Here is a 24,950-nt window from a genome sequence, read left to right as displayed (position 1 = left end):
TATTTCGTCTCTCATAGCTGATGTACACCTATGATGTAAATTACAGGCCTCTTTTAGGTGGGAGAACTTGCACAATTGGTGGATGACTAAATTCTTTTTTGCCCCACTGTATCTACCTATTCACACTCCAGTTGTCCCTTCTAATGAACGACATCCCAATGTACTTGTTGTATCGTCTTGGAAGAGGCGCTCTCCACCTACCCAGAGAGGAGAAGGTATTCTTTTCTGGTAAAGAACCATAGCCTTAGACGTGGAAGCACTAATCTTCATCCCAGCACTTCACACTCAACTGCAAACCATCCCAACGCTAACTGAAGGTCTAAGTTGGAAGCCAGATGTATAACCCCCTTTCTCTTGAAAAAACATCAATGAATTCACGTGGTTCCCAAATAGACTCTCTCTAGCTCCTGCTCGTTTTGCTCCTGATCTTTGTGATCTTTTTTTTATTTGTGTCGAGACAATTATAAAAAGGTCCTCTACTTTATACTTGTTTTTGTGTTTTCCCTCTTGGGACTTATGCAGGACAGCAAGTTGTCAAATTGGGTCACAGAGAGACTGAAGTACTGTTGAAAGTGGTCGTGATTCAGACACAGATCCTGCAGTAGATGGTGAACCTTACCGTACTGGGAGAGTCTCTGAATGAACCCAGACATGGAAATGTGTTTACTGATGCTTTTGTAGAGTTCTTCAAAATAAATAAACCTGATCTCTCAATAGCCGCAGTTACATGGGCAAAACATCTCGATCGGATCAATGGTCGGATTAGAATTCAACCGTGTACATGGGCCCAGAAAAACTTTTTGCGATCATAACAAACGTTCACATGGTCACACTTTCGGTCGGAATAAATCATTTGGGCATGCGCAGTAGTGTTGAAAATACCGGAAGAGGAAATGGGTCTCACTGTAAACAAAGTGAGCCGCAGCTCTGTAATATACAAAATGATCTTCCAAAAACTTCTTCTATTAATGTTCTGAATATTATGAAGCGCCTTTTCGCTCATCATTTTATTTTTAATCCGTGTTGTTCTCCTCTCTAAACTACAGCTGATAAGTCATGTTTACGGTGTCTGATTGGTTGAGATGGAGCATCAGAGAGGTCTAATGAATGTTCAGCAGTTTGGAATAAAATAGATCTTGACTTTAGATTTTACCTTTTTTATTTTAATTGACATAGACAGATCTTCCAGTCAATCATGCATCAGTGAGTTACATGTTTTGCACGTTCACACTTTCTGTAGTTATCTTTCCATCAGAATTTCCTAGAAAAGTTCTATTTTAATCAGATTTAAATGGAATTTAAGACTATGTAGGTAAAAAAACAAAAAACAAAATGATTAACTTTAAAACTGACTGGCATGCAACCATTTCTGCCAAATTGTCTTTATTTTGGAGTTTTTTAAAACAACTTTTTTGATATTTTTGTTCAACAGTTGAAGCTCAAATCTGTTTAACTTCTGTTTAAATATATATCCATATAACATAATCCTTTATGCCGGTGTTTTTGTGGTTATTTAAGCACAGTACTTGGTGTGATTTCCAGTAATTTTACTCAACCTCTCAAAATAAATACCCACTGACATACAGAATGAGGGGTTTCTGGGAGAATAAATGCGTCACATTTAAGAAAAATACCCTTACCCCTGAATTACAGCTGAAGGTGTCAGTCAGCTGAAGCTGAAGGCTGAGGTGTCTCACTTGGAGTGCACGGAACATTTTCTGGAAGCCTTTTAGGTTAAACATTTAAGTATGCTTATAAAAAGTACTGTATTCCCTGCACTATAAGTCCCTCTAGAGTAAAAAAAAAAAATCACAAAATCTGTGGAATTCTTTGTCTGTTTCGCTTTGGAACAATTCCATCAAGCCCAGCATAAGACTGAGCGACACTTCTTCCTTTGTGTTTATGTCAGTTGCAAATACTGATACACACACCTATGGTGGTTGTAGCGATTTTTTGTTTTTAAATGACATATAAGTCGCATTTGAGTATAACTCTCTCCAAACAATGCAAAAAAGCACTACTACAATACTTTTGTCAAACCACTCTTGTTCCATTTTTTTTTTTTTTACAGAGGATTGTTTTATTGTACCTTAAAGGTATTGGGCTTGTTAGCTACTGTTAGTCACTTCCTCATAGACACAAAACAAATAGAAACTGTGGTCTGACTTGTGAATCTTTTCTTACTAATGGATCCAAATGAGGCAGATGTGAATGAACATTCTTGGCATTTCTTTCTCTTTCTTACGTAGTCACCTCTGTTATTTGTTCCTAAAGGTGTTCTCCGAGCTTTTCCTTTTTGGGAATTGTACGAAAACTGGAATGCTTGAGCAATGTGGAAACTATGTCAACTTTATTCATTTTTGTTTTTTATGTCGCTAGTCGTGACATTTTTTTGTTTGTTTGTTTTTAAGTGCAAAAAAGAAGTGTATTCATGTATCCGTACCCTAAGGGAAGGGATTAAAGGCTTCATCAAGGCTCATTAGTGTTATTTGTTACACAGAGTCTTTTAGCAAAGAAGTGGGCTGTAAGTGGGGACACTTGAAGTATCAAACCCCCTGTCGTGGTCTCTGAGGGTGAACGGATTATTTCCTTTGTTTCCCCTGCGAGGGACCCTCCGGATGGCGAGGGGAAGTGGGGGTGGGGGTCAGACACAGAAGGACAGTGTTTGGTATTCTCCTTCAGTTCTGCTGTGCGTGGACATCCCAGGGCTCTGACATGTTCCCCAGTCTGCGCAGCTGAAGGCTGTAGGGAGTCTGAAAGACCGCTGGTCTGGTTCTGCTCATGGAGAAGGAAGTGAAGAGAAAAAATGTGGGGAGGGAGGGGGGCAAGAGCAAAAGGGAGGATGGGAGTTGAATGAAAGGAAATTCATTAAAACCTTTAGGCGATAAAGATCTATAGGATTAAACTGAGCCACACAGAGCTCTTTTTCACAGAGCCCTGTTTGCTTTCATAGTCCTAAATATTCTGTTTACAGTGAAACACATCGTGGAATTGGGGTAGTGTGGATCAGGAGAGGCTAAAAGGCAACCTTAGAGGCGAGGAAAGCCTGGGATTTCTTTTTCTATGGATCTGGGTCTCTTTCTTTGAGCCGTGTCCCGCCCTTTCCTGTTTTTCTTTCTTTTCCAGTCCATTTTTTTTCCATAGACTGAGGAGAGCAGGCATTCTGAGTGGGGAAAAGCACCAGACCTCCTACGGCTACTGCTGCTACTGCTGCTGCTGCTGTACAGCTTTCAAATGTGTTGCTGGTTTTCAACTGCTGCTCTTTTCTGATGGCCCAAATACTTGCCAAAGACTCGAATGTGTTTATTCTGACGATGCATTATTTCCTTAAAGATAAATGCTGCAGCCTTACTGGTATACCTGCGAACTAGAGTGAGAGCTCCAGCAGTTGGGGTTTACAAGCCTTGTGTTTGCATCATGGGTGGTGAGGATCACATTTCCCTAAAGCATTGAGGGTTAGCACCATTGGGAGGCTCGGGAATGCCTGAGAAGCTCAGCCCGTTTTAGTCGCGCACCACAGTGTCTGCCAGACTTCACTTTCTGCCAACTGATAGAGCTCTGCAGGCTTCATGAAACACCGAGCTCTCATTTGTCACAGCTGTTGGTGGAGGGGAAAAGTTGTCTGACTGAGAGACCAGAACACCTATATTAACTTCTATTTACCAGCTCTAGTCAGTCATATTGTTGCGGGATTCCTCTGTGTATTCTTATTTGAAACATTTTAGTTGTTAGATTAAAATGCCGGTGGTCGCACCAAGACAACACTTAAGTAAAAAGTCTAAATAGTCGCTTTGGGTGTAAAGAGGAAAAAATATTTCAAATACATCAAGCTTTATAGGACGAGCAAATACTGTTGAGTGGATTTTTTGTCTTTCACAATTGAGATGTGTGGTTTTAGAGTGTTGGGAATGGTTTTTGGAATGCAGCACTCTCTTGGGAGTGCGTAGTTTAGAGACCCACTCTGATCAAAATGGTGTTTTTAACATGTTCTTTTAGTATTTTTCCGATAATGGAAGACATAAACAATTAATCTTAAAATTGTATTACTGAGCATTTATTTTTTCAAATTGTTTTGAATCAGGAGCAAATGAAAAAAAGGCAGTTGGAAAAAGCAGGCAGCTGTGACTTAGGAGCCACAGTCGCTGGACTGCAAGCTCCCTGCTCCGCTCCATTAGCCACGGTTACATGTGCAAAATATCTTTGATCGGATCAAAGCCAGAGCAGTAGTGACCCACGATCGGAATAGACTGTTTAGATGGACCATGATCGGATCAGCATAACCCACCAATCTCGATCCAAAAGAAATTTTGATCGAGTCTGATCGGCGCAGAGTATTCCGAACGGCGTGTTTACGGGAGTGAGTGTCGACAAAAGGATCATGGGAAATCAGCACAAGCTTACTTCCCGCCCACAAATAGGAGGCGAATTTCTAATGAACTACTCCTGCTCTTCATAATCGCAATTAAAGGACCGCAAGAACAAACAGTTTTTTTATTTTGGCTAAAAACAGCATACCGTAAATGCCGGGTTATAGTGCACACCTGATTACAAGCCGCACCCACCCAATTTAATGAGGATTAACCACTTTTTACATACACAAGCCGCATGTTGTGGCAATTCAATTGGCATGTCACTGAGACCACAGTAGTCTCAGAGAGGGAGGAGTAACCAGTAGTATAGCCTATTAATTTGAATATACCCACGTCGGCCAAACAGCATGGACGTCACATCAGCTAACGGCTTCCTCACTTATGGTGTGGAAATTCACGCTCAGATTCCCCACTTCCCATGAGTCTTAGGGGTTTAAGGCGGCGCTAACCCTGGTTCGCCACACTGTGTTGTAGATTGAGGATGTATATGTCCTGAAACTGAAACCGCATGCGTGTTTAAGAAAGAGCATGGAGCTGCAGCGGAACGCGAGAGCAGCTCTCCCCTCGTTACGCCTATAACACGGCAGCAATGTGGAAATAACCGGGCTGGATGAAAAAAACATACAAGTAAAAGAGAGCACGGTGACTTGTAAGTGCGCGCGGCACGGGCCTATGCGAGGTCTATGCGGCTCTGCGCGGCGCGTGCGCCAGAAGTTTCCTTCCACAACAGTGAAGGAAACTTCTGGCACGCAGCAGACCGACTTTTCCAAACCCGTTGGTGATGGTGGATTTTTTTCACACTGCTTTTAACGATTGCTTTTAACTTGAAAGCTGCATCATATTGTAGTGGCGGTCACGTGCACGTTGGGTCTAATGGCACCAAAGGATTGTGGGATGCGGCTGAGCATGGGTGTTTCTTGCACCATGACGGACGTGTCTTAGAGCTGAAGCTAGGTCCATGCTGTTTGGCTGCTTGAGTGTGTGTCAAAGCAATCGCGCTTATTGCTGGACATAAAATCATGCAGGTAGTCTCCCCTCTGAGGCTTCCGTAGTGCTCCTGGTGGTCGTTTAACAAAAGTATAATTTTAGAACTTAGATTATTATGCAGATGCTTGGAGAACAGATAGGACTTTCTTTAAAAAGTCTAAATAGTTTCTTAAAGGGGAAAAATATTTGAAATACAGTAGGCCTGCACAATATACCGCAAATTTATCGTTATCGCAAGATCAAGCTGTGCAATATGCATATCGCAAAACACAGCAAAAAATGCAATATATGGTTACCTTAAATGTGCTAAAACAATCTTATGGCAGCTTAAATTATTTAACGAATCAAATAAATCCCTTTATGCATTTGACCAATCGGATAGAGCCTTTAGAGTTGTTGACCGATCAGATGGAGCCCTTTTATGTTAGATGTTCCCTCCTATGTCAACGAGGGTCATTTGGAGTACAATTCTTAAACTGTTGCATTAAAATGGGAATGATGTTTTTGGTAGTTTCGCTATTTGTTTATATACCGCAAATTATATCGTTATCGCAATATTAATCCCTCATATCGCATATCGCAAGTTTTCCTCATATCGTGCAGCCCTAAAATACAGTAATTAAGATAAGTCTAACTTAATAACACAAGCAAATATTCTTGGCTGGATTTTTGGTCTTTCACAAATTGTTTAGTTTTGTGCTTTCTTAGTGGTTTTGGGACAGTAGTGTTCTATCAGGAGTGCGTAGTTTAGGGATTTTATTTTATATAAAAAGAGGAAAAGAAGTCAGGCTTAAGTTTGAGCAAAATGTGAATAAACTTGCAACAAACTTTAAAACTAATAATTTTCTAGTCTTTATTTAAATATACTCATTAAGCAATTTACACAAAGCGTAAATTCCTGCAATATCAGTAAAATCTTAGTGATTTGTTAGGTTTTGTTAAATGCCTTTCTTCTTTTGAACCTCAATTTTTTGGGATCTTCTTGCATTGTAATAAACAGTAGAAACTGAACTGTGTGTTTTCTGCTTTAGTCTCAGATGTCAGAAATAACTGAAATAGCCTTGGGAAGAGTTTCTATTATTTCTACATTTATGTAACATTAAGTCCAAACTCTGCTAAATGCTCAGTTAAAGATTGATTTAAGAAAGATGTAAAGTGGACCTAATATGAAGACTATTAGACTATTCTATAGTCCATTTTTATGCCTAAACATTTTCTGTGAAAGTGTCTTTCACGTTTACAAATATTTTATGAATTGTTAGAACAATCAAACATTTATGAAAACAACTGTGTTAGCGACAATGTATGTGTTAGGATCACCATAATAACTGATGTGTAATTAGCATTGTAGTCCTTCAAAATAATCAAAAGCGTAGGTGAAACCCAAGAAAAATGATTTTTGATTTAGTTATTTTTAAGTATTTAGTATCATAGTGATAGGTGATATGCTTTGGTTTCTGCTCTGGGAAATTGTTTATGATAAGTTCCGATTTTTGACGACGACGACCTAACTGTATCCATATGTATGATAATATATTTTTGGCACTAAAGAACTTTTTTTTAAATGAAATGTTAGTTATTTTCCCACCTAAGTAAATATGTAAGGCGACTCGATCTCTGAGGCACCGCCTTTCTCTTCTTGTGGGTGTCGCCCATTTCATGACGTCAACCTAGAGCCGGTGTAAGTACCATAACCGTTCGGCCTGCAATAACCGTTGGGGTCTTTTCGACTGAGGATAACGTCACAGTACGGTAGCCCCACTTGGACAAACTACATAGGGTGGAGATCTGCTCGGGCTCTATATATTTTCATTTCACGTTTCCTTTTGTAACCCAAAGTTCTTTTCCTTTATAAGTTGTGTCTGACATTTTTCTTTGTAATGTTTATAAAGAGATTTTACCACAACCCACTTTGTAAAAGGATCTGTGGCTGTTAAAATGAACCGGCTGCTCTACACAAGCGAACCGTGTCTCTGAGCAGAGCAGCTGGAGTCTCGTAGCTTCGTGTTCGCAGGCAGGGAAGGTGATTTGTTACAGTGTGCGGTCCGGAGAAGGGTTCGGACCACAGTCCGTTCGACTGCAAATGCACTTAATTATAACCATTACAATAATAAAAGCACATTTAGAAGATAATCTTGCTCTATGTCGGAGCTCTGTTTGTTTAAAACAGACCGCATAATATCTTCTTCTTGGACAGCAGTCACACAATGTGACGTCAGCACTACTCAAAGGGCCCTGAACGGTTGTTGTAGGCCAACTGGTTATGGTACCTACACCGACCTCGGCAGCGTTTGCCATTCTGCCTTTTTTTTTATCACAGTTCTTAGTAGCCTTCGTTTGCCTTCTGTTTGACTCCTTGGAACAGCAAACTCAAGCTGAAGATGGAGCTTTAGTCAGAAGGAAAGGAAAATATGCTGGTGTGGTTTTTGTTTTGTCAGGAATTTGAGCTGAGATTCTTCAGCTTAAGGCTTCGTTTCAGTGGAAAATATTTCTAGGTTAATGCAGACTTGATGAAACAGTCAAAATATTTAAAAGTGTATTTTAATAGTGAGCTTTACTAATGGGTTACAACTGCTTTTATATCATAGAAGTAAAACGTGCTTCCTCACTGAGTGTTCACCTACAGCAGTGGAGATCCAGGCCATCTGATCCAACCCAGGGGGCCCACAGACAGGCCGTCTGTGTCTATATAAATCACCAGACACAGTCACAGAGGCATTTAGGAATTCACCAGTCAAAGCATCCTTTAGTAGCAGAGTAAAGGAATGCTGTCTTAACTAAGCCCCTACAAAAAATTAACCGATAAAAGCTTTTGAACCATGTCAGCTTCCGTAGAAAGTTTACTGATGGTTCTTTAAAGTTTGAGATTTAATGTAAAATGCGATACTACACGTTTACTTTACAAAATCCAGTGAGATTTGACACAAGTAAGTTCCAGTCCATCGCAAACTACAAGAGCCCTTTGATTCAGAATGCCCATTCATTCTCTTAACCCCTTATGCATTGTTTTCTATATAAAGCACTGAGTTGGGGATGGGGGAGGACGGCTATTAATGCATTTAGAACACTACTTGCAATCCTAAAATCTAAATGATTTTCCTCTACATTTTCTCTTGTCGCACAAGTATAGTACTGGCAGCAGAAAAAGTGCACACATTTGTGGACTTTCTGAAAGGAACACACTGCAATGTAACACACTGTTGTAATGAAAGTATGTGCATTCCTGTCAACTCGTCTCCCTCTCCTCCCACACAAGCATGCATGTACAGTAGTGAATGTAAAGTAGAATGCAGCTAACATAGAGTGACAATGTCGTTTTAGAGCAACAAAAGTTTCCAACACAATAAGATTTGTTGGGACTTTTCTGTTAATGAAAGCAAACCCACAGAGGTCACTGAAACAAGTACAAACTCACAATCAGGCATTGATGTTCAATTGTTATTAAACAGAATCTTTAAAAAAATAGTCATATTAATAAAACAAAATTGGACAAAAATTGTTGTGTTCTTATTGCATTCCAGAATGCATGGGGTTCATAGTGTGGGTGTAACAATTCATTTGAACAACAGTTCGAATCAAATCATAATTTATGGTTGCTGATACCATTCATAGAACATTCATAAAAATGGATCTAGAACATCTTTAGCCAAAAATCCAACCATTGTGACTCAATAAATAGTTGGGTACTGAACAGTGCAGATTTCTTGTATTTCTAGTCAACAAGAATTAATGACAAATTTAGTCACCTTCTACCTTCCTAAAGTTCGGCCCAATGCTGTTTTTCCACATCAAAATAATTTTTGATGGGAGGGAACATTATTGGAACATTCTACCAAACTGTCGGTCAGATGTCTCTGATAGATTCAAGGTGTTTCTGTACATTGGACTGTAATGATGGACTGATCCTTTTTTTGCTGCCATCACGCGTGTTGTTCACTGTGATGCACTTGGTCGTTTTTACATTATAGTGAAATAAACCCACCGTGTCTAGATCCAAATGATATTTTCCAATATCCATATAATCGATTTATTTCATTTTGAAACAGTTTTATAGTCAATTCGTTGATTAAGTCAGTTAATCGTTACACCCTTAATGGATAGTTTTGAATTTTCCTCGTGCCTGCACAGATTCAGGACAGCCTGTGGCAGATGCAGCAAAGCAGCCTCAAAAAGTCAACAGGAACTGGTTGCAAACAATGACATGGCGCCCTGACATTAGCCAGAACCGGAAGTCCGTTTTAAGGCGCAGTTGTGTCTAGGCATTAATGGTGTGATCGAACAGTGAATGGACCCCTACTAAGGAGTTCACCTGGAATGTTTTGGAGGTTATTCTTGGCCCTATGGTTACCATTCCTCACATCCACTTCCTCTTTCATTTGTCGTATATTTGCCTTTTGCAGCCACTTCCATAGAGCTTCACGTGTGTCTGTAGACCTCAGTGATACCTGTGACACTGGTCACAGATGGGGGGGGGCCCCACACTCTATCCATTAGTAAGTCATGAGCTTGCATTAAGGGTAGCTGAAGTGCATCACTGCCATCTGAGCAGAGAACCTGTTGTCAGACAAGGAATCAATAAACATGACGACTCTAGGGATCCTATTTTATTTGGAGGAAAAGGGGTTGGGCAAATTCAGGTTAGGCCAAGGGCAACTTGATTGTGCATGTTTGTGTGGATTCATGAAGGCATATGAAAGTGGCTTAAATTAGCGGACTTTAGCTTCTTTCCCGCCTCTGGATGATTGAGTATCTTTCATTAAAACCAGCTCATTCATAGACGATATCTGTCATCTTTCACACTCTTCGCAGCTTTATTTCTCAAATGATCAATGTAAGCATTTAGGCCACAAAGCTTAGATTTTTTTGAAAATGTATTGATGTGTTGTTTTTTTAAATACTCAATTACAATCTGTTGTATGTTTACAGATGGACCTAAAGCTATTTTTGATGACTACCCTGTTGGGGATCTTCTGTTACTGTTTTGCTCAGAAAGGTAAGATTCATTTAAGGACTTTGGATTCTTGAATTACGCTATGGTAAATTGTGATTAGTATTTTTTTTTCCTGTCAGCCTGTGTTTTGTCTTGGAGACAAATGTTGGCTTCTAGACTTGGGAGGTATTCAAATATTAATACCGTCAATATTTCTCCACATTTTACTGCGGTAAAGGACTCATGAGAGGGCTAACGCGCTAACAACATTTAGCCTTGGATGAAAATAAAGTCCATGCCGCAATCTGCATCTTGGCTGCACGTAAATATGTGGGAATAACTTAAGCCTTTATTTTGTCTGGACACGACTGGAAACACAAATCCATGTAGATTGTTTGAACGGTTACTAATGACGGAGCGACATTTCTGCTTTGAAACAGCGTGTGTGTGAGCTGGCGCTCCGAGCAACTGCAAAAACCCTGATTTATGAAATTAAGCTAAATTAAACAACAGGCTTGACTTGAAACAGCAGCATGTTGATCTAAAGTGCATTTGAAGGCCCATAAACCTTAAACGGGAAATGTTTTTCAAACAGCAGCACATCTAAAGATTTTTGGCCAGAAATCGAGCATATTTACTTTGTCTGGCTTTAACCCGGCACGTTTCGGTCCGACCACTTTACACGCATTGCTGAAAATGCGCTTAGGATGAACAGCTTGTAGCGCAGACACACAAGTACTCTCAGGCAAATCGCCACATTTGGGGAAGACGACTCTCGGCATTGCTGCACCAGAGAGGAAGGATCCCAAAGTACTACCAAACTGCGGATGTTGTGTTCTGTTTTTATGACACCTGTATGTCTCGCTTCTGAACTGTAACATAATGATGTCACAGATTATTTCATATTAAAATAATTATTTAGAAGAGAAAATGTAAACCACAATAAGTGCCACTGAACATATAATCAGCTTAGGTATTAAATTTGTAATAAGCCTATTGGTTTCTTTAGCCAAAGGAGGGTGCGATACCGATTTAGCTAAGCTTAACTGAAGGACAAAGAATTCGATCTGAGTCAGTCCTTAGTTTACATCAAGCTGCAGTGATTCAAATGAGCTGAACTCCAAAAGGGAAGGAGGAGCCAAGTGACTGACCTTTCTCCTGTTTTGTCCACATGCAGAGGGGAACGAGTGCATCAACGCCAATGCCAAATACTGTGGAGAGTGTATCCAAGCTGGAGCCAAATGTGGCTGGTGCAAAGACCCGGTATGTTGGCAAAAGCTGGCTGCTAAATCTGCTAGCCATTGTTGCAGGTGGATGCCTTTGATTTAGGCAATGAGTGACAGCTGGCTCATGAATATTTAATTCTGGATAAGAACAATTTGTTGAATAGCTAGAGTTAACCATTGTGATGTCATTAAAAACCATTCAGATCTGCTAAAATGGTTGTTTTCAAACGTTTTTTGAAAACTTTTATTTACAAACGCACCATTTGAAGCTGTAAGTTACAGTAAAGGTTCGGTTGTAATTCATTAGGGTGTTCTGCGTAATTAGACCTCATGTCAAATCATGAGGTCTAACCCCCAAAAGGAGGAGGAGCTAAAATATTTTTTTGTCTTTACTTCAATCAACTGCTAACGTCTCAAAGGCAAATGTGGAATATTGTATACACGAATCCTCTTCCAGCTCAAGCTGAATGAAATGATGCAACATACAAAATGAACATATTAGGAAGGTGGGCGTGGTTAACGAAAAACGCCAAGGCTGCCAAGGAAATCCAAATATTTACTTTTGCCGATTTCTTCTAAAAATGACGTTGACCTATTCGTCATTCCCAGGCGACCAAAACACAACATGGTTGCTATGGAAATAAAACCAACAGAAAAGCCGCCATTTTGAAAAAAGGGTTTTAATCATGAAGCTGTCACATGCATCTTTGACGAAGCTGGTGGAGGCAGAGGAGGAAGAGTAAGGGGCGGGAAGCAGCTGCTTAGGCCCGCTCAGCTGTACAATGCTGCTCGCAGCTTTAATTCATAAAGTTTTACAATTGTATCAAACTGAAATAAATTGTCTTAAAAGTTTGACACAAAAAAGCAGTTTTGGCATTTCAAATAATAAAGAGAAAAAAATGGTCTTTTCAGAATTGGAAGAATACTGGCTTGTGTTGTCTTTCCAGCCGTTTATCGGAACTCTCCCATTCATTTGTTATTGTTCTACTTTCAGAACTTTTTGAAACAGGGCGAGTCCTTGTCAACCCGCTGTGATGAGTTCCAGTCTCTGTTGACGAGGGGTTGCACTGAGGACATGATTGAAGACCCACACGGAGAGCACAAGGTCCTGCAGAACAAAACGGTTACAAACCGCAAGAAAGTTAAAGACAGATCCAGAGCAAAGCAGCTAAAGCCGGAGGACATCACTCAGATCCAGCCCCAGAAACTCAACCTAACCCTTCGATCTGGTGCGATCATATCTGAGTTGACTGTTCTAAAGAAAAAAACTTGTATTTGTTTATGCTGGTTGATAGATTTTTTTAATATCTTTCCTACAGGAGAGCCTCAGTCCTTTAAGTTGAAGTTCAAGCGAGCCGAGGATTATCCCATCGACCTTTATTACTTGATGGATCTGTCCTTTTCCATGGCGGACGATCTGGAGAACGTGAAGAACTTGGGAACCAGTCTAATGTCGGAGATGTCAAAGATAACATCTGACTTCAGGATAGGTGGGGATCATAAGGGACCACATTTTGAAGCACAGTGTTCTCTTCTTTATTGCAGGAGTTGCATTCTAAAAATTACCTGCGAGAGGTTAAATCTGCAAAGTAGGCTGACGGGTGTTCCGACCCTGAAAAACCCCTCATTACACACTTTATACACTTTTTATACACATTTTCACACTAAACGCTCATGTTTAAACTTTCAAAGCTCCAACCTTCATGGAAAAATGTGTCCAGTGTTATAGCATGAAAACAAAGATCTGGGGCCTCATTTATAAACGTTGCGTACGCACAAAAGAAGGCGTACGCCACTCTCTACGCAATAGTTGAGATTTATAAAAAGCAAACTTGACGGGAAAATGTGCGGTCCTTCACGCAAGCTCTGACCCAGGCGTACGCACAAAAACGGATGAAATGAGAAACGGCGATACCGTCGGCAGATGGAAGAAACACGTGAAAGTGAAAATGACAATACTGCCTCTCAGAAATAACATGAAAACTTCACAAAGCAAGTCTTACAATTAACAGCCTACACGAACACCTGTTTGATCGATCAGCAGTGAAACAAACAAAAAAAAAATCAAACGAAAATTACAACAGAAATTCAAATGAACACATATTTGGAAAAAGAAAAGTGAAATATGTTCTGCAATATTGGCATGTAGTGCAATTCATCCTCATAAATAATATATTTAACAGAACGAAATAATGTACAAAACTGACATTCCCGTCAATGTGTCCGTCTGGCGGAGCAGATATAGGTGCAATCAGACAGACAGATGGATAGATAGAGAGAGATGCATTAATTGTCCACTAGGGAAAGTTGTTTTCATAGTAAAACATTTCTTCATAAGCTACAGAATTATGGTATTCATGCATATGCCTTTAGTTTGTTTTATTTTTCATAAAACAATGTATGGCGTATGTCTCAACCATTCAGAAAGCAACAAGAAATTACATTTGCGCTGATAAATTTCCCATTTCCACGTCGATTATTCCCGACATCTGTAGCTTTTCAGATGTAATTAAATGGATGGAAATAAAATGCCCCATCACAATGCGTAATGACGCACAATGGCTGATCTTGCGCTCTTAGAAGATGTGGCAAATGGAAGAATTCGGAGTGAACGTGTCTTTAGACAGCAAGGAGACTTGTTGGCAAACGAGGACGAGTGGCTTATGAGCCGGTTCCGACTTCCTCTGCGGGCTTTTGGGGGTGTGTCACCCGGTGCATCTGGCGCGTCGGTGTCCCCCTCCGCCTCAGTCACCACTCCACTTAAAAGGGATTCCCCAATTATTGCCGCCAGTCTCTCATCAGGAGGGGTCAGCTCCGGTGTCCCCCCCCCCCCCACACCCGTGGCAGACACGGGTGTGTGTGTGTGGAGGTGGGGGTGGGGGGTGGGGGCTTCAGCGCTAGACGTTTTTTTGCCTTGACTTTGATGTCCGACCATTTCTTTTTTATTTCGGCCACGGTCCGAGGTTGTGAGGCTACAGCATTTACGGCGTCTGCCACCGTTTGCCGCTCACGTGCCTTTTTGGCATTAGTAATGCCCACACTGTGCCCTCCAAACAACATTATTCTCCTCTTTTCCACCTCGCCAACGATAACTTCTACTTCACATTGAGTGAAGTTACGTTTTTTTCATTTCCTCTCGGTGTGTGCCATGGTTTCGCAATCAATGAATATTCATTTGTGGGCGTTTCACGGACTATTTATGGGCAACTATGGGTGTGTCATACAGCCGCAAAAGCTGCGCAGCATTTAGAATTGGTTGTGATTTATTAAGGGTAAGATGCGTAGGATGTGCGTGCGCACGGTTTTATAACTCTGAATATTTCTGTGCGTACGCACGTCCTATGTTTCATCCATACGCCACTTCTGACGCAAATCCTACGCAAAGTTTTATAAATGAGGCCCCTGATTACAGTTGACCATTTATGTAGGTTTGGCAAAATGGGCTGCGCCAAAACTTAAAGGTGAATTTCTAAGGAGCTCCTGCGGCTCTGCAGAAACTATTTTCTGTAAAACAACACAGGTTTTGATTTTGGTTAAAGATGACATAATCATAATTAAAGTGCCACTAGGAAAGTTTTGAAAATAGATAATAGTGGGTCTTATTTATTACACATAATTATGGCACAACAACGCTTTTCTGTCCTCTGTTATCATAAGATTGAGCAAAATGAGTTGTAAAAAAAATATCCCCTTTAGAATCTCTAAACAAGAAATCCAGCAAAGCATTGTGATCCCTCTTTCCTTAATAAATTAAAGTGAAATTTTGAATCTGCTCTTTTAAATTTTTTTGCAGGTTTTGGGTCTTTTGTGGAGAAAACCGTCATGCCTTACATCAGCACCACCCCAGCCAAACTGCGGAACCCGTGCACAGGCGACCAGAACTGCACCAGCCCGTTCAGCTACAAGAACGTGCTGAAGCTGACCGAAGATGGCAAGTTGTTCAACACGCTGGTGGGCCAGCAGCACATTTCAGGAAACCTGGACTCCCCAGAAGGAGGCTTTGATGCCATCATGCAAGTGGCTGTGTGTGGGGTAAGCGTGACACCACTATCCAATAGAGCTGCACCTCCAGAAAAAGTCACCGCGTTTTTGCATATTCGGACAAAGGGATTCAGCAAACTGTAAAATTCCATTTCAGGAGCAGATTGGATGGAGAAACGTGACTCGCCTGCTGGTTTTCTCCACTGACGCCGGCTTTCACTTTGCTGGAGACGGTAAACTGGGAGGCATTGTTCTGCCCAATGATGGAAAATGCCACTTGGAGAACAACGTTTATACCATGAGCCACTACTATGTGAGAGATTTGATGCTGCCCAGACACGTTTGGAAGGATTATGTTAACATTGAGATACAAACGTGCCTTTTGTCCTTCGCCTAAAGGACTACCCCTCCATCGCACACCTGGTTCAGAAGCTGAGCGACAACAACATCCAGACTATTTTTGCAGTAACTGAAGAGTTCCAGCCGGTTTACCAGGTTTGGTTCAGTTGTAAAACAGCTTTAAAATGACCTGCGTTAAGTTCAAAGATCGGATGTTTTTTTCCAATCGGTTTCTGTAACTTCAATTGTAATTTTCATGTCAGGTTGAACACCTTTTATTTTGTTGATAATGTTTTAAAATGAGTCTCATAAATAAGTATTTGTATGCTTAAAGTCCCACTTTGATTGTCTTTTGATCTGTTTTCTAGAAGTTATGCCGTCTTCAGCCAAAATCAAAAACTTGTATCGCTTTCTATTGTTTCTGCAAAGCGGCAGTAGTTCTTTCAAAATTCTACTTGTGCTGTGGAAGCAGAGCAGCCCCCCCCTCCCCTTTCCCTCCTTGTTGCTGAGAGCTCTCTATTTACACTCTCTCCTGCTAGCTTACAGCCCCTCACACTCTCAACTGGTGCAACAGAAAAATGGCGAGCACAGCTGATAATCAGATGCAGCTCGGAGGATGACAACAAAGACGTGCATGGATCTATTTGCATCCGAATGGAGCAGAGCTACTAATGCTAATGAGCTACTGCCGCTCTACAGGAACTATGTTCTAGAAAACGACACAGATTCTTTGATGTAGGCTAAAAACGGCATAATCATAATTAAAAGATCACTCGACTATCTAAATATAAGTTCTAACATTCTGTTATGTTAATGTCAAACTTTTAGTATCAAAACCCCCACAGATAGAAGTCATTTGAGTATAAATTAGTGCATCCAAGCAGGAATTAAACACTTTTTCTTATTTTTCAGGAGCTGAAAAATCTGATCCCAAAGTCTGCAGTCGGTACTTTATCGGCAAACTCCAGCAATGTCATTAACCTCATCATAGATGCTTACAATGTAAGTAGTTTAGGCAATACTTGAACAAATTGAATTGTCTAAAACTTGAATAGGGATTTTACTACCTGGGCTGCAGAACACTTGAGAGTCTGCAGAGCTGGAACAGCTAAGTCTTTGTTTATCGATTGTTGTCAAAGCAAAGCTACCAGATGGCATTCCAGAGCTGGATAAGGCAACGCTGATGCTGTTATCTCCTGCTTTTTTGGCAGTCTCTGTCATCTGAGGTCATCCTGGAGAACAGCAAGCTTCCAGAGGGCGTGACCATAGCGTACAAATCGCACTGCAAGAACGGAGTGGTCAGCGAGGGGGAAAGTGGACGCAAGTGCTCCAACATCTCCATTGGAGATGAGGTGAGCAGCAGGACCCCACTTTGTTGTTGTGTACTTGTCCATCATACCAAAGTAAATCAACTTCACAGAAAGACTTGGAACTGCAAAAGGGTTTCATGTGAGATTTAATGGAACTTCACAGACGGTTTCTTTTTCTGATGTTGAATCACAAAGCACCAAAAGATATCCCACAGTAATGTCCAGATCAGGCTTTTATTTTTGGCCCGATTTGATTCTGAGCCATTTGACTTTGAATGTCTGCTGAAACAAAGTCCTGATCCAATACTTTTATTAAAAAGTGAGAAAAATGTAATAAACAGATCCAACTTTCCCTCTATTTTTATTTTGTTCCCCTTCTTTTATCTTTTAACACTTAAGTGTCAACCAGGAAATAGTTAATGATTAAGAATAGGTGATATTTAGTCATGTGAGAAAGTTTGGATCTTCAGATCTATTAAACATTTCTGATCATGTGATTCATATCCTCATAAAACATCCCTAAATACTAAAAACTTTCCTCTATGATTGTTACATGAATATGATGATGAGTGTTCATGACTCGCTCAGAGCCATGGAACCATTTCTTCATTCTGGTTGTTCTTAAGAGATTATGGACGGTCCCTATTTTTTACTAAAGGCGAAACTTTCTTAAAAAACAGTTATTGAGCCTGGAAATCCAAATCTGTGAATATGTTATATAATATATTTTACCAAACTGTTTTTGTGTCCCTCCTGCTCAAACTGGTGCTGCATTCTGCTGCCCTTTGCAGCAATAGAATCTCTTGATCTGTTAATGATCTGCAGACTTCTACTAGAGTATTTATCTGTAATAATAAGCTTGATATATACACCGTTTCTTAAACTGATAATAATAAAATAAATACTGGATCCTTGAACGGGATACCACATCCGACTTCCAATCCCATGATTGGACCAGGACGTCCCTGTCTTCACAACAAGAACCGTCCACTAAGCTTTGCGTTTGTTTTACTCACAAAACTATCCTTTGTCTGTCCCTGTCTTGGCAAACCACATCACTAAAGGGCAAAACCTGCCCAGCAATGTCCATCATCAGAAAAATGCCATAAGAACATGTTAGAAACACCAAAAACTCTATTTTCATCAGAGTGGGTCTTTAAACGTCTGAATGCCATCCAAATTCTTTCCTTTGTTGTTATACATTCATAGGTTAGCACCGCTGTCTCACAGCTACACTGACTTAGTGTTTATTTGGTCCTAAGACATCTTTAGGATGTTTGCACATCTTGGTGGCGCCACATCCAAAATCCAGTAATGCACCTTCAGCCTTCTGTCTGCTCTGAGTCAGGCTGTCTTTGTTGCTCTCTCGTTTCCAGGTCACATTTAATATCAGCATCACATCCAAAGGCTGTCCCAAAGGAGGCACGGCGGAAACCATCAAGATCAAGCCTCTGGGATTTACCGAGGAGGTGGAACTCACCCTCAACTTTATCTGTGAGTGCGAGTGCCACAACGACGGTGAGAAGAACAGCCCCAAGTGCCACTTTGGGAACGGGACGTATGAGTGCGGAGCCTGCAAGTAAGCCTGAAGCATGCTCGCCCTCCCTTATTCCAGTGTTCCAGGTTTCCTCTGACCCACAGGCTCCTCTTCCCTGTCAGGTGTAACGAAGGCCGCGTGGGCAAACAGTGCGAATGCAGCAGCAACGACGTGGCGACTGAGGACATGGACCGCACATGCCGCAAGGACAACAGCACCGACATTTGCAGCAACAACGGCGAGTGCGTGTGCGGCACCTGCGAGTGCAAGAAGAGGGAGAATCCCAACGAGAGGTACAGCGGCCTGTACTGCGAGTGCGACAACTTCAACTGCGACCGCTCTGGGAACCTGCTGTGCGGAGGTGAGTGACGCTCGAGTCCGAGCCTCAGACAGAAACGGAGCTGAGCCGGTGACGCTGTGCCCGTCTGCGGTTGGCAGGGCACGGAACCTGCGAGTGCAGGGTGTGCAAATGTGACCCCATGTGGACGGGAAGTGCCTGCGAGTGTTCTCAAGACAACCGGACGTGTTTGGCCAGCAACAAGCAGATCTGCAACGGCAGAGGAACCTGTGAATGCGGCGTCTGCAAGTGCACTGACCCCAAATTCCAGGGTCCCACCTGCGAAGCCTGCCCCACCTGTCCCGGAGTCTGCACTGAGCACAAGTAACTTCTGCTTCTCCAGTGCACATTCTGACCCTTCCTTTCTGTTGGAACGCTGTGCATCTGTAGCTAGTGACGGCTAAGAACATCCGTGTTCTCTCCAGGGATTGCGTGGAATGTCGGGCCTTCGGCACCGGCGAGATGAAGGACAAATGTCAGGAAATGTGCAGCACATTTACCCTGATCAAAGTGAAGGACCGAGACAAGCTGCCCCAGCCCAACGACGCCTCCTACCCCGTTATGCACTGCAAGGAGCGGGACGCCAACGACTGCTGGTTCTACTACACCTACGCCGTCAACAACAACACAGAAAAAGTGGTTCACGTGGTGGAAACTCCTGGTAAGAAAGCCGCAAGTCTCGCCAAATCGCTTTTTCCACAGAAGCTAAATTATGGGGGGTCTGTAAAAATAGGCCCTTTGTTGATGTCTGCCCCCTGCTCTGCGTCAGACTGCCCCTCAGGTCCTGACATCATCCCCATCGTGGCTGGCGTGGTGGCCGGCATCGTCCTGATCGGCTTGGCCCTGCTGCTCATCTGGAAGCTGCTGATGATCATCCACGACCGGAGGGAGTTCGCCAAGTTTGAAAAGGAGAAGATGAATGCCAAGTGGGACACGGTGAGGAGCTGGAAGCTGTGCCAAAAACTGAGAAGGGGCTACTGTAGCAGAGTTTTGGCAGGAGTGTGGTTGAGTGAGTCAACTGTGAAAAGCAGCCGCAGTCTGGCCTTTTTGTTTAGCTGTGAAGGAATGAGCTTGTGGAGCTAAATTCTTGTTCTTGACTGCAGATGAGGATTTGCAGACACACTGATATCAAAACCTTTCTTTTTTTCTTTTCTTCTTGGCAGTCCTGCAGCTGCACAGACAGATTGAGTTTGAAGCTTTGTAACTGCCCTCAAAAGTAAAAAAAAGAGGTCGAAAGCTGCTGTCTGGAGCCTTTTTTTCCCCTCCTATGTTCTCCCCAAAAACTTCATACGGGGAGTGGCCACGACTTTCCACTCTTTTTTTCTGTCTCGTTGTGGCCAACATCAATATGACCTAAAGCCTGAGCCCGCCAAAGCTCGGCATTGCTGTTAAATCTCGCCATCTAGTGGTCGCAAGCTGTCATATCCTCTAGGAATGTGGATTTAATGAAGGAAACCGATGGATCTATCAAGAATTTTGTTTCTTCGAATGATCATTCTGTTCGCACAAATTAGCATTTTATGCTAATATATAAAATTCTAAGTTGTGCTCATAAAATACTCATTTGTGTGGAAAAACTACAAACTTTTGCTTACAAACTGCTAATGAAAAGCTCATTTATGGCCATGAAAAAGTAATTTTTGCACAAATAATGCTAATTTGTAGCCACAAACTATTAATCTTTGTGCAAAAATGCCAACTTCTATTTTTAAAATTATTTCCAGGCCTCCATAGCATTTCTATGAGCAGGGCAGGTTCACTTCTAAATGCTAACAGATCATTGGAAAGTTCCCGGCAAACTTGCTTCATGATGTCTCCATTGCTCCATCTACAAACCCTTCTGATCATCAGGTGACATTTCTATAAAAATGTCTCTAAATCTTGTTCTTTTTTTAACCTTTTTCTTCTATTTCAGTCTCCCTATTGTCACTTTCATGCCCCTTTTATTCCTGCATAGGCTACCTTTTTTTCTCTGTGCTCATTTTCTCTTTTGAATCTTCTGTGTCCTCACTGTCAACCTGTTTGTAGCAAGAAAACCCCATTTACAAGAGTCCAATCAATCAGTTCCAGAACCCCAACTACGGACGTAAAGCTCCTGTTCTTTAAGTTTGTATTTCCTTTTCTGTTCATGCATGCCCCCTTTGCGTGCTCTGATATTAGCCCACTCCTTTAGCATTTATCTCTAGAACATTAATGGCAATAAGTAACCAGCCAGAAATGCATGATTGTGCTGTGAGAGGAAAGAAAACACAAAAACGTAAGATGCAAATTCTCCATCTTTACAAATGTGCTTGCAGGGTTTTAAAAAAATGATCAAGTACCGAGCCTTTAAAAGGGTTCTGCAACCATATTGGGTTTAAATTAAATGAAAATGAATAAAACTGGAATGTTTAACAATGCAAATATTATTCTGATCGCTTTCATAAAGTACCATCTAGAAATTATCTAGTTAAGAAAAATACTTGAAAGATTCTAACCTTTGTAATGAATCGTCTTTTCTCACAGTTTGGTGTAAAAATATGATAACCTACTGATAAAACGAGGAAGCAGAAGAAGATGGACAATTTCTTCTTGCCTCAAAAGGAGAGAAAAAGCCAAATGAATACCTGGAAAATAAAGAATTCTGTATGAACCAAAGGACTAAAAAATAGGAGAGATGCTTTTTATGTTTAAAAAAACAAACAAACAAAAACAGTTATTTAAGGCAGAGGCTCCCTGGTAGACGCACCACTCAAACACAAGCAACACATCTGTGTGTCGAAAAAAATCAACATGCACACATGGAGAGTCTGAGACACAAATGCCCAAAAATAAAATGTAAAAAAAATGCCGTTTAAATCAGTTTTAAAGACAAACATTCACCATGATTGCATTTGTGAAGACCCACGCCGATCATCTAGGTTCAAAGCAGAGTGACGGTAGTTCATTAGAAAGTCACCTCTGAGTTGTGAGGGGGACCTCTGGCGAAGAGTAACCCCCCTCCCCTTAGCTGAGAGCTCTCTGTTTACACGTCTCCTGCTAGCTTACAGCCCCTCACAACCCCAACCTAACATTAGCAGTGCAAGAGCAAAACAAAGACGTACACGGTTCTAGTCGTGTACAAGCAGAGGCATCAGAATGTGTATTTTCTGCGAAACAAATAAGCTCTTTTTCATCTGTTCCTGATTCACAATGATTTCATTCAAAGAAAAACTCAGAAAGGCAATTTTAAGCTTAATTTTCTTCATATATGTCCTCCATCATGAGAAAAATGCCACCAGAACATGTTAAAACACCAAAAACCTAACTTTGATCTTTAACAGAGTGTTATTTGGTTTTAGTGTTATCCCTCAGAAGCATGGCCGTCTGCAGTGTGTGATCTGAATTCGGGGCTTCCACCTCTTTTGTCTTCAACGGTGTCATTTTGGTGAAAACGGGAGACTAACTGCACCAGCCAGTCCGAACCGCCCAAACCTCCTCTCCACTCATTCCCCCTTTTCATGCCTCCTCTCTTTCAGGGGGAAAATCCCATCTACAAAAGCGCCGTGACGACGGTGGTCAATCCTAAATACGAGGGCAAATAACGGCCCGGAGGCTTGAAGTGAACTCTGAGCGCCGCCGCATTCGACGGAGCACACGGAAGAAATACTTCTTCTTTTTTTTTTTTTATCCCTTCACTTTATCAGCATCATGTATCATCCGGCCACTGCATCAGATATTTGTGCTAACACACATGCTTTATATGCGTTTGATGTACAGTATTCAGTTTGTGTATATACTTTGAAGGTGCATTTTTGCAGAAGTTGTGTTTTTGAAATCTGCCGATGGTTTGGGCGAAGGACTTCTTCACTTTTTAGCCGTTTTTATCGACACCTTGTGGACTGTGTGGATGAACACCACCATGTGCCAGACTTCTTTTGCCTCTTTGTGTTAATTGTCTACCCATAATTCCCGGTGTATACCTCATGGCGATGTTGTAACCGCATTGGAAGTGAAGGGAATCGTTGCGAAATGTGACACAAGCCGATGACATCATCCCTCATTGGAATTTTGCAGCCGTAGTACAATCACGTGCATCTTTAACTTTGACTTATTTTAGCGATTAGAATGGATCAGAGCAAACTCCATCCAGAAAATTTCAGTTTCCACGACCCCGGATTTCCTAGATGAGGCCGCTTTTACTGCATTCTAAGATACAAACGGGGTTAGACATCATTTCAGTCTGACCCAGTTCTAAATAGTAAAAAAAAAAAACACAACTATAACGTTAGCTATATTCCATTAAGGTATGGAGGTTTTTTTAAAGTATAGTTATTTGTAATACTGAGACTTTTAAAAAATTAACTTGTTTACACCATTAATTAACCACAAACTCAATTAGATGCAAACATCTTCAGAAAAACTTTAGTAAAATACCAAACCACTGAAACGTTTATCGTAGTTTAGGCGGAAAGTCGCAAGCGAAACCAGCCAACCTTGGTAGGAACTAGACCGCACATTTGAGGCAGCGAAGCATTACGAAGGCTGATCGCCATGAAGTATAAACCCAGCATAAAACTGCACCTCTTCGGTCTATTCATAACAATCCGCTCCAATTAGACTCTTCTGATTAACCGACCTGACGGTGGTTGTAAGCTAGATTTTTTTCACATTAAGATTCAATCATGACTAAGCGAAATAGGATGAAGGTAAGTTTTTTATGTTCACTTTGATGTACAGTTCTATAAATGAAGGGAGTGTAAACCACTGGTTTAAATTATGAAATTGTTGCCTTCAGGAACAATCAGAGGATCTGTAAAGTTCTGACACTAAAGGCGGTCATGCAGCGAGAAATTATCTCTGCAGTTTAGTTCAGTTCTAAGGTGCTTTTTCTTTCTTTCTTTTTTTTTTTTTACTACACCAAATATATTTTTGTCAGCTTTTTTCTTGATTAGGTTTGAGTTATCTTGTGATGGCACGACTTCAGGACGAAAAACTTGCGTGTCTGTTGCAGTGTCACATCAATCTATGGAGCCTTGACATGACATTCAAATAAATAAATAAAAGGTCCTCTCAAATAAAAAATGTGTTGCCACAAATTGGTATTTTGTAGCCACAATCAAGTAATTTGTGGCCACAATTTTGCTTTTTTTTGGTGAAATTTAATGCACAAAATTCTAATTTGTGCAAACAAAATACTAATTTATGCACACAAAATGCTAACTTGTGCGCATAAAAGATGAACTTATGTGGACAAAGTGCTAAAATGTGGCCACAGAATGCTAATTTGTGCAAATAAAATTTTATTTTGCTCGCACAAAATCAGAAATTTTGGCCACAAAATGCTAATTTGTTTCCACAAAATATAAATTTGCAGCCACAAATTATTAACTTGAGGGAACACTTTTTTTTTTGTTTTGTTTTTTTAATGTCGTGTCGGTATAAATCCGCTCTGCTCACACACAAAAATACCACACTCTTAAGCTTAACTGTGTTTGTTTCGAAGTGCCTTTTCCTTTCAATCACATCTCCAAATGCTGTTCCTGAGATATTTATTAAACAATACACAAAACCTTTGTGCCTCTCTGAGTGTGACTTTCCAAAATGACACTCCCAGAAGTGTTTTTAAAAAACACATCATCATGATCAACATGACATCTTACTGATTTATTTCATGCGTTTTTCATCCTTTGCTTGGATTTTAGACACGAGTAGATTTTGAGTATAAGGAAAGAGAACCTACAGATCACAAATATACATACATATATATATATATATATATATATATATATTTTCATCTGACAGTGTTTCTTTGTAATTTTATACCCATAAAAAATAAATAGAGTAGTTTGCGACATATTTGTAGGGAACATTTTTTTGGTTGATGGGCAACAGAGCTGAGTACATGGGCTGTACATGTCTGGTGGCACTTATAAATGCATAAAGTTTTAATTTTGTCAATATAAGGTTTTGGA

At 40.9% G+C, this 24,950-nt stretch overlaps 1 protein-coding gene across 2 annotated transcripts in view; it reads left to right on the top strand.

Moving 5' to 3' along the window:
* The window catches only part of itgb1 (integrin subunit beta 1), a 40,776-nt gene extending 16,227 nt beyond the window's left edge, over positions 1-24,549 (top strand). Inside the window, exons 2-17 of one of the 2 annotated variants that reach the window (XM_023950366.1) lie at positions 10,284-10,350; positions 11,465-11,550; positions 12,508-12,742; positions 12,833-13,003; positions 15,307-15,545; positions 15,652-15,807; positions 15,894-15,989; positions 16,746-16,835; positions 17,045-17,185; positions 18,520-18,722; positions 18,803-19,041; positions 19,119-19,341; positions 19,443-19,678; positions 19,787-19,953; positions 21,046-21,123; positions 22,515-24,549. In XM_023950366.1, the coding sequence (XP_023806134.1) occupies positions 10,284-10,350; positions 11,465-11,550; positions 12,508-12,742; positions 12,833-13,003; positions 15,307-15,545; positions 15,652-15,807; positions 15,894-15,989; positions 16,746-16,835; positions 17,045-17,185; positions 18,520-18,722; positions 18,803-19,041; positions 19,119-19,341; positions 19,443-19,678; positions 19,787-19,953; positions 21,046-21,123 (2,427 nt within the window). In that variant the 3' untranslated portion in view covers positions 22,515-24,549. The remainder of the gene's footprint in view (positions 1-10,283; positions 10,351-11,464; positions 11,551-12,507; positions 12,743-12,832; positions 13,004-15,306; positions 15,546-15,651; positions 15,808-15,893; positions 15,990-16,745; positions 16,836-17,044; positions 17,186-18,519; positions 18,723-18,802; positions 19,042-19,118; positions 19,342-19,442; positions 19,679-19,786; positions 19,954-21,045; positions 21,124-22,514) is intronic. The other variant, XM_023950367.1, reaches the window with a different exon arrangement.
* Positions 24,550-24,950: the final 401 nt, after the last annotated feature.

This window comes from Oryzias latipes, chromosome 20, assembly GCF_002234675.1.
Source record: "Oryzias latipes chromosome 20, ASM223467v1".
Classification (NCBI taxonomy): domain Eukaryota; kingdom Metazoa; phylum Chordata; class Actinopteri; order Beloniformes; family Adrianichthyidae; genus Oryzias; species Oryzias latipes.
This window is presented reverse-complemented; position numbering and strand designations above follow the sequence as displayed.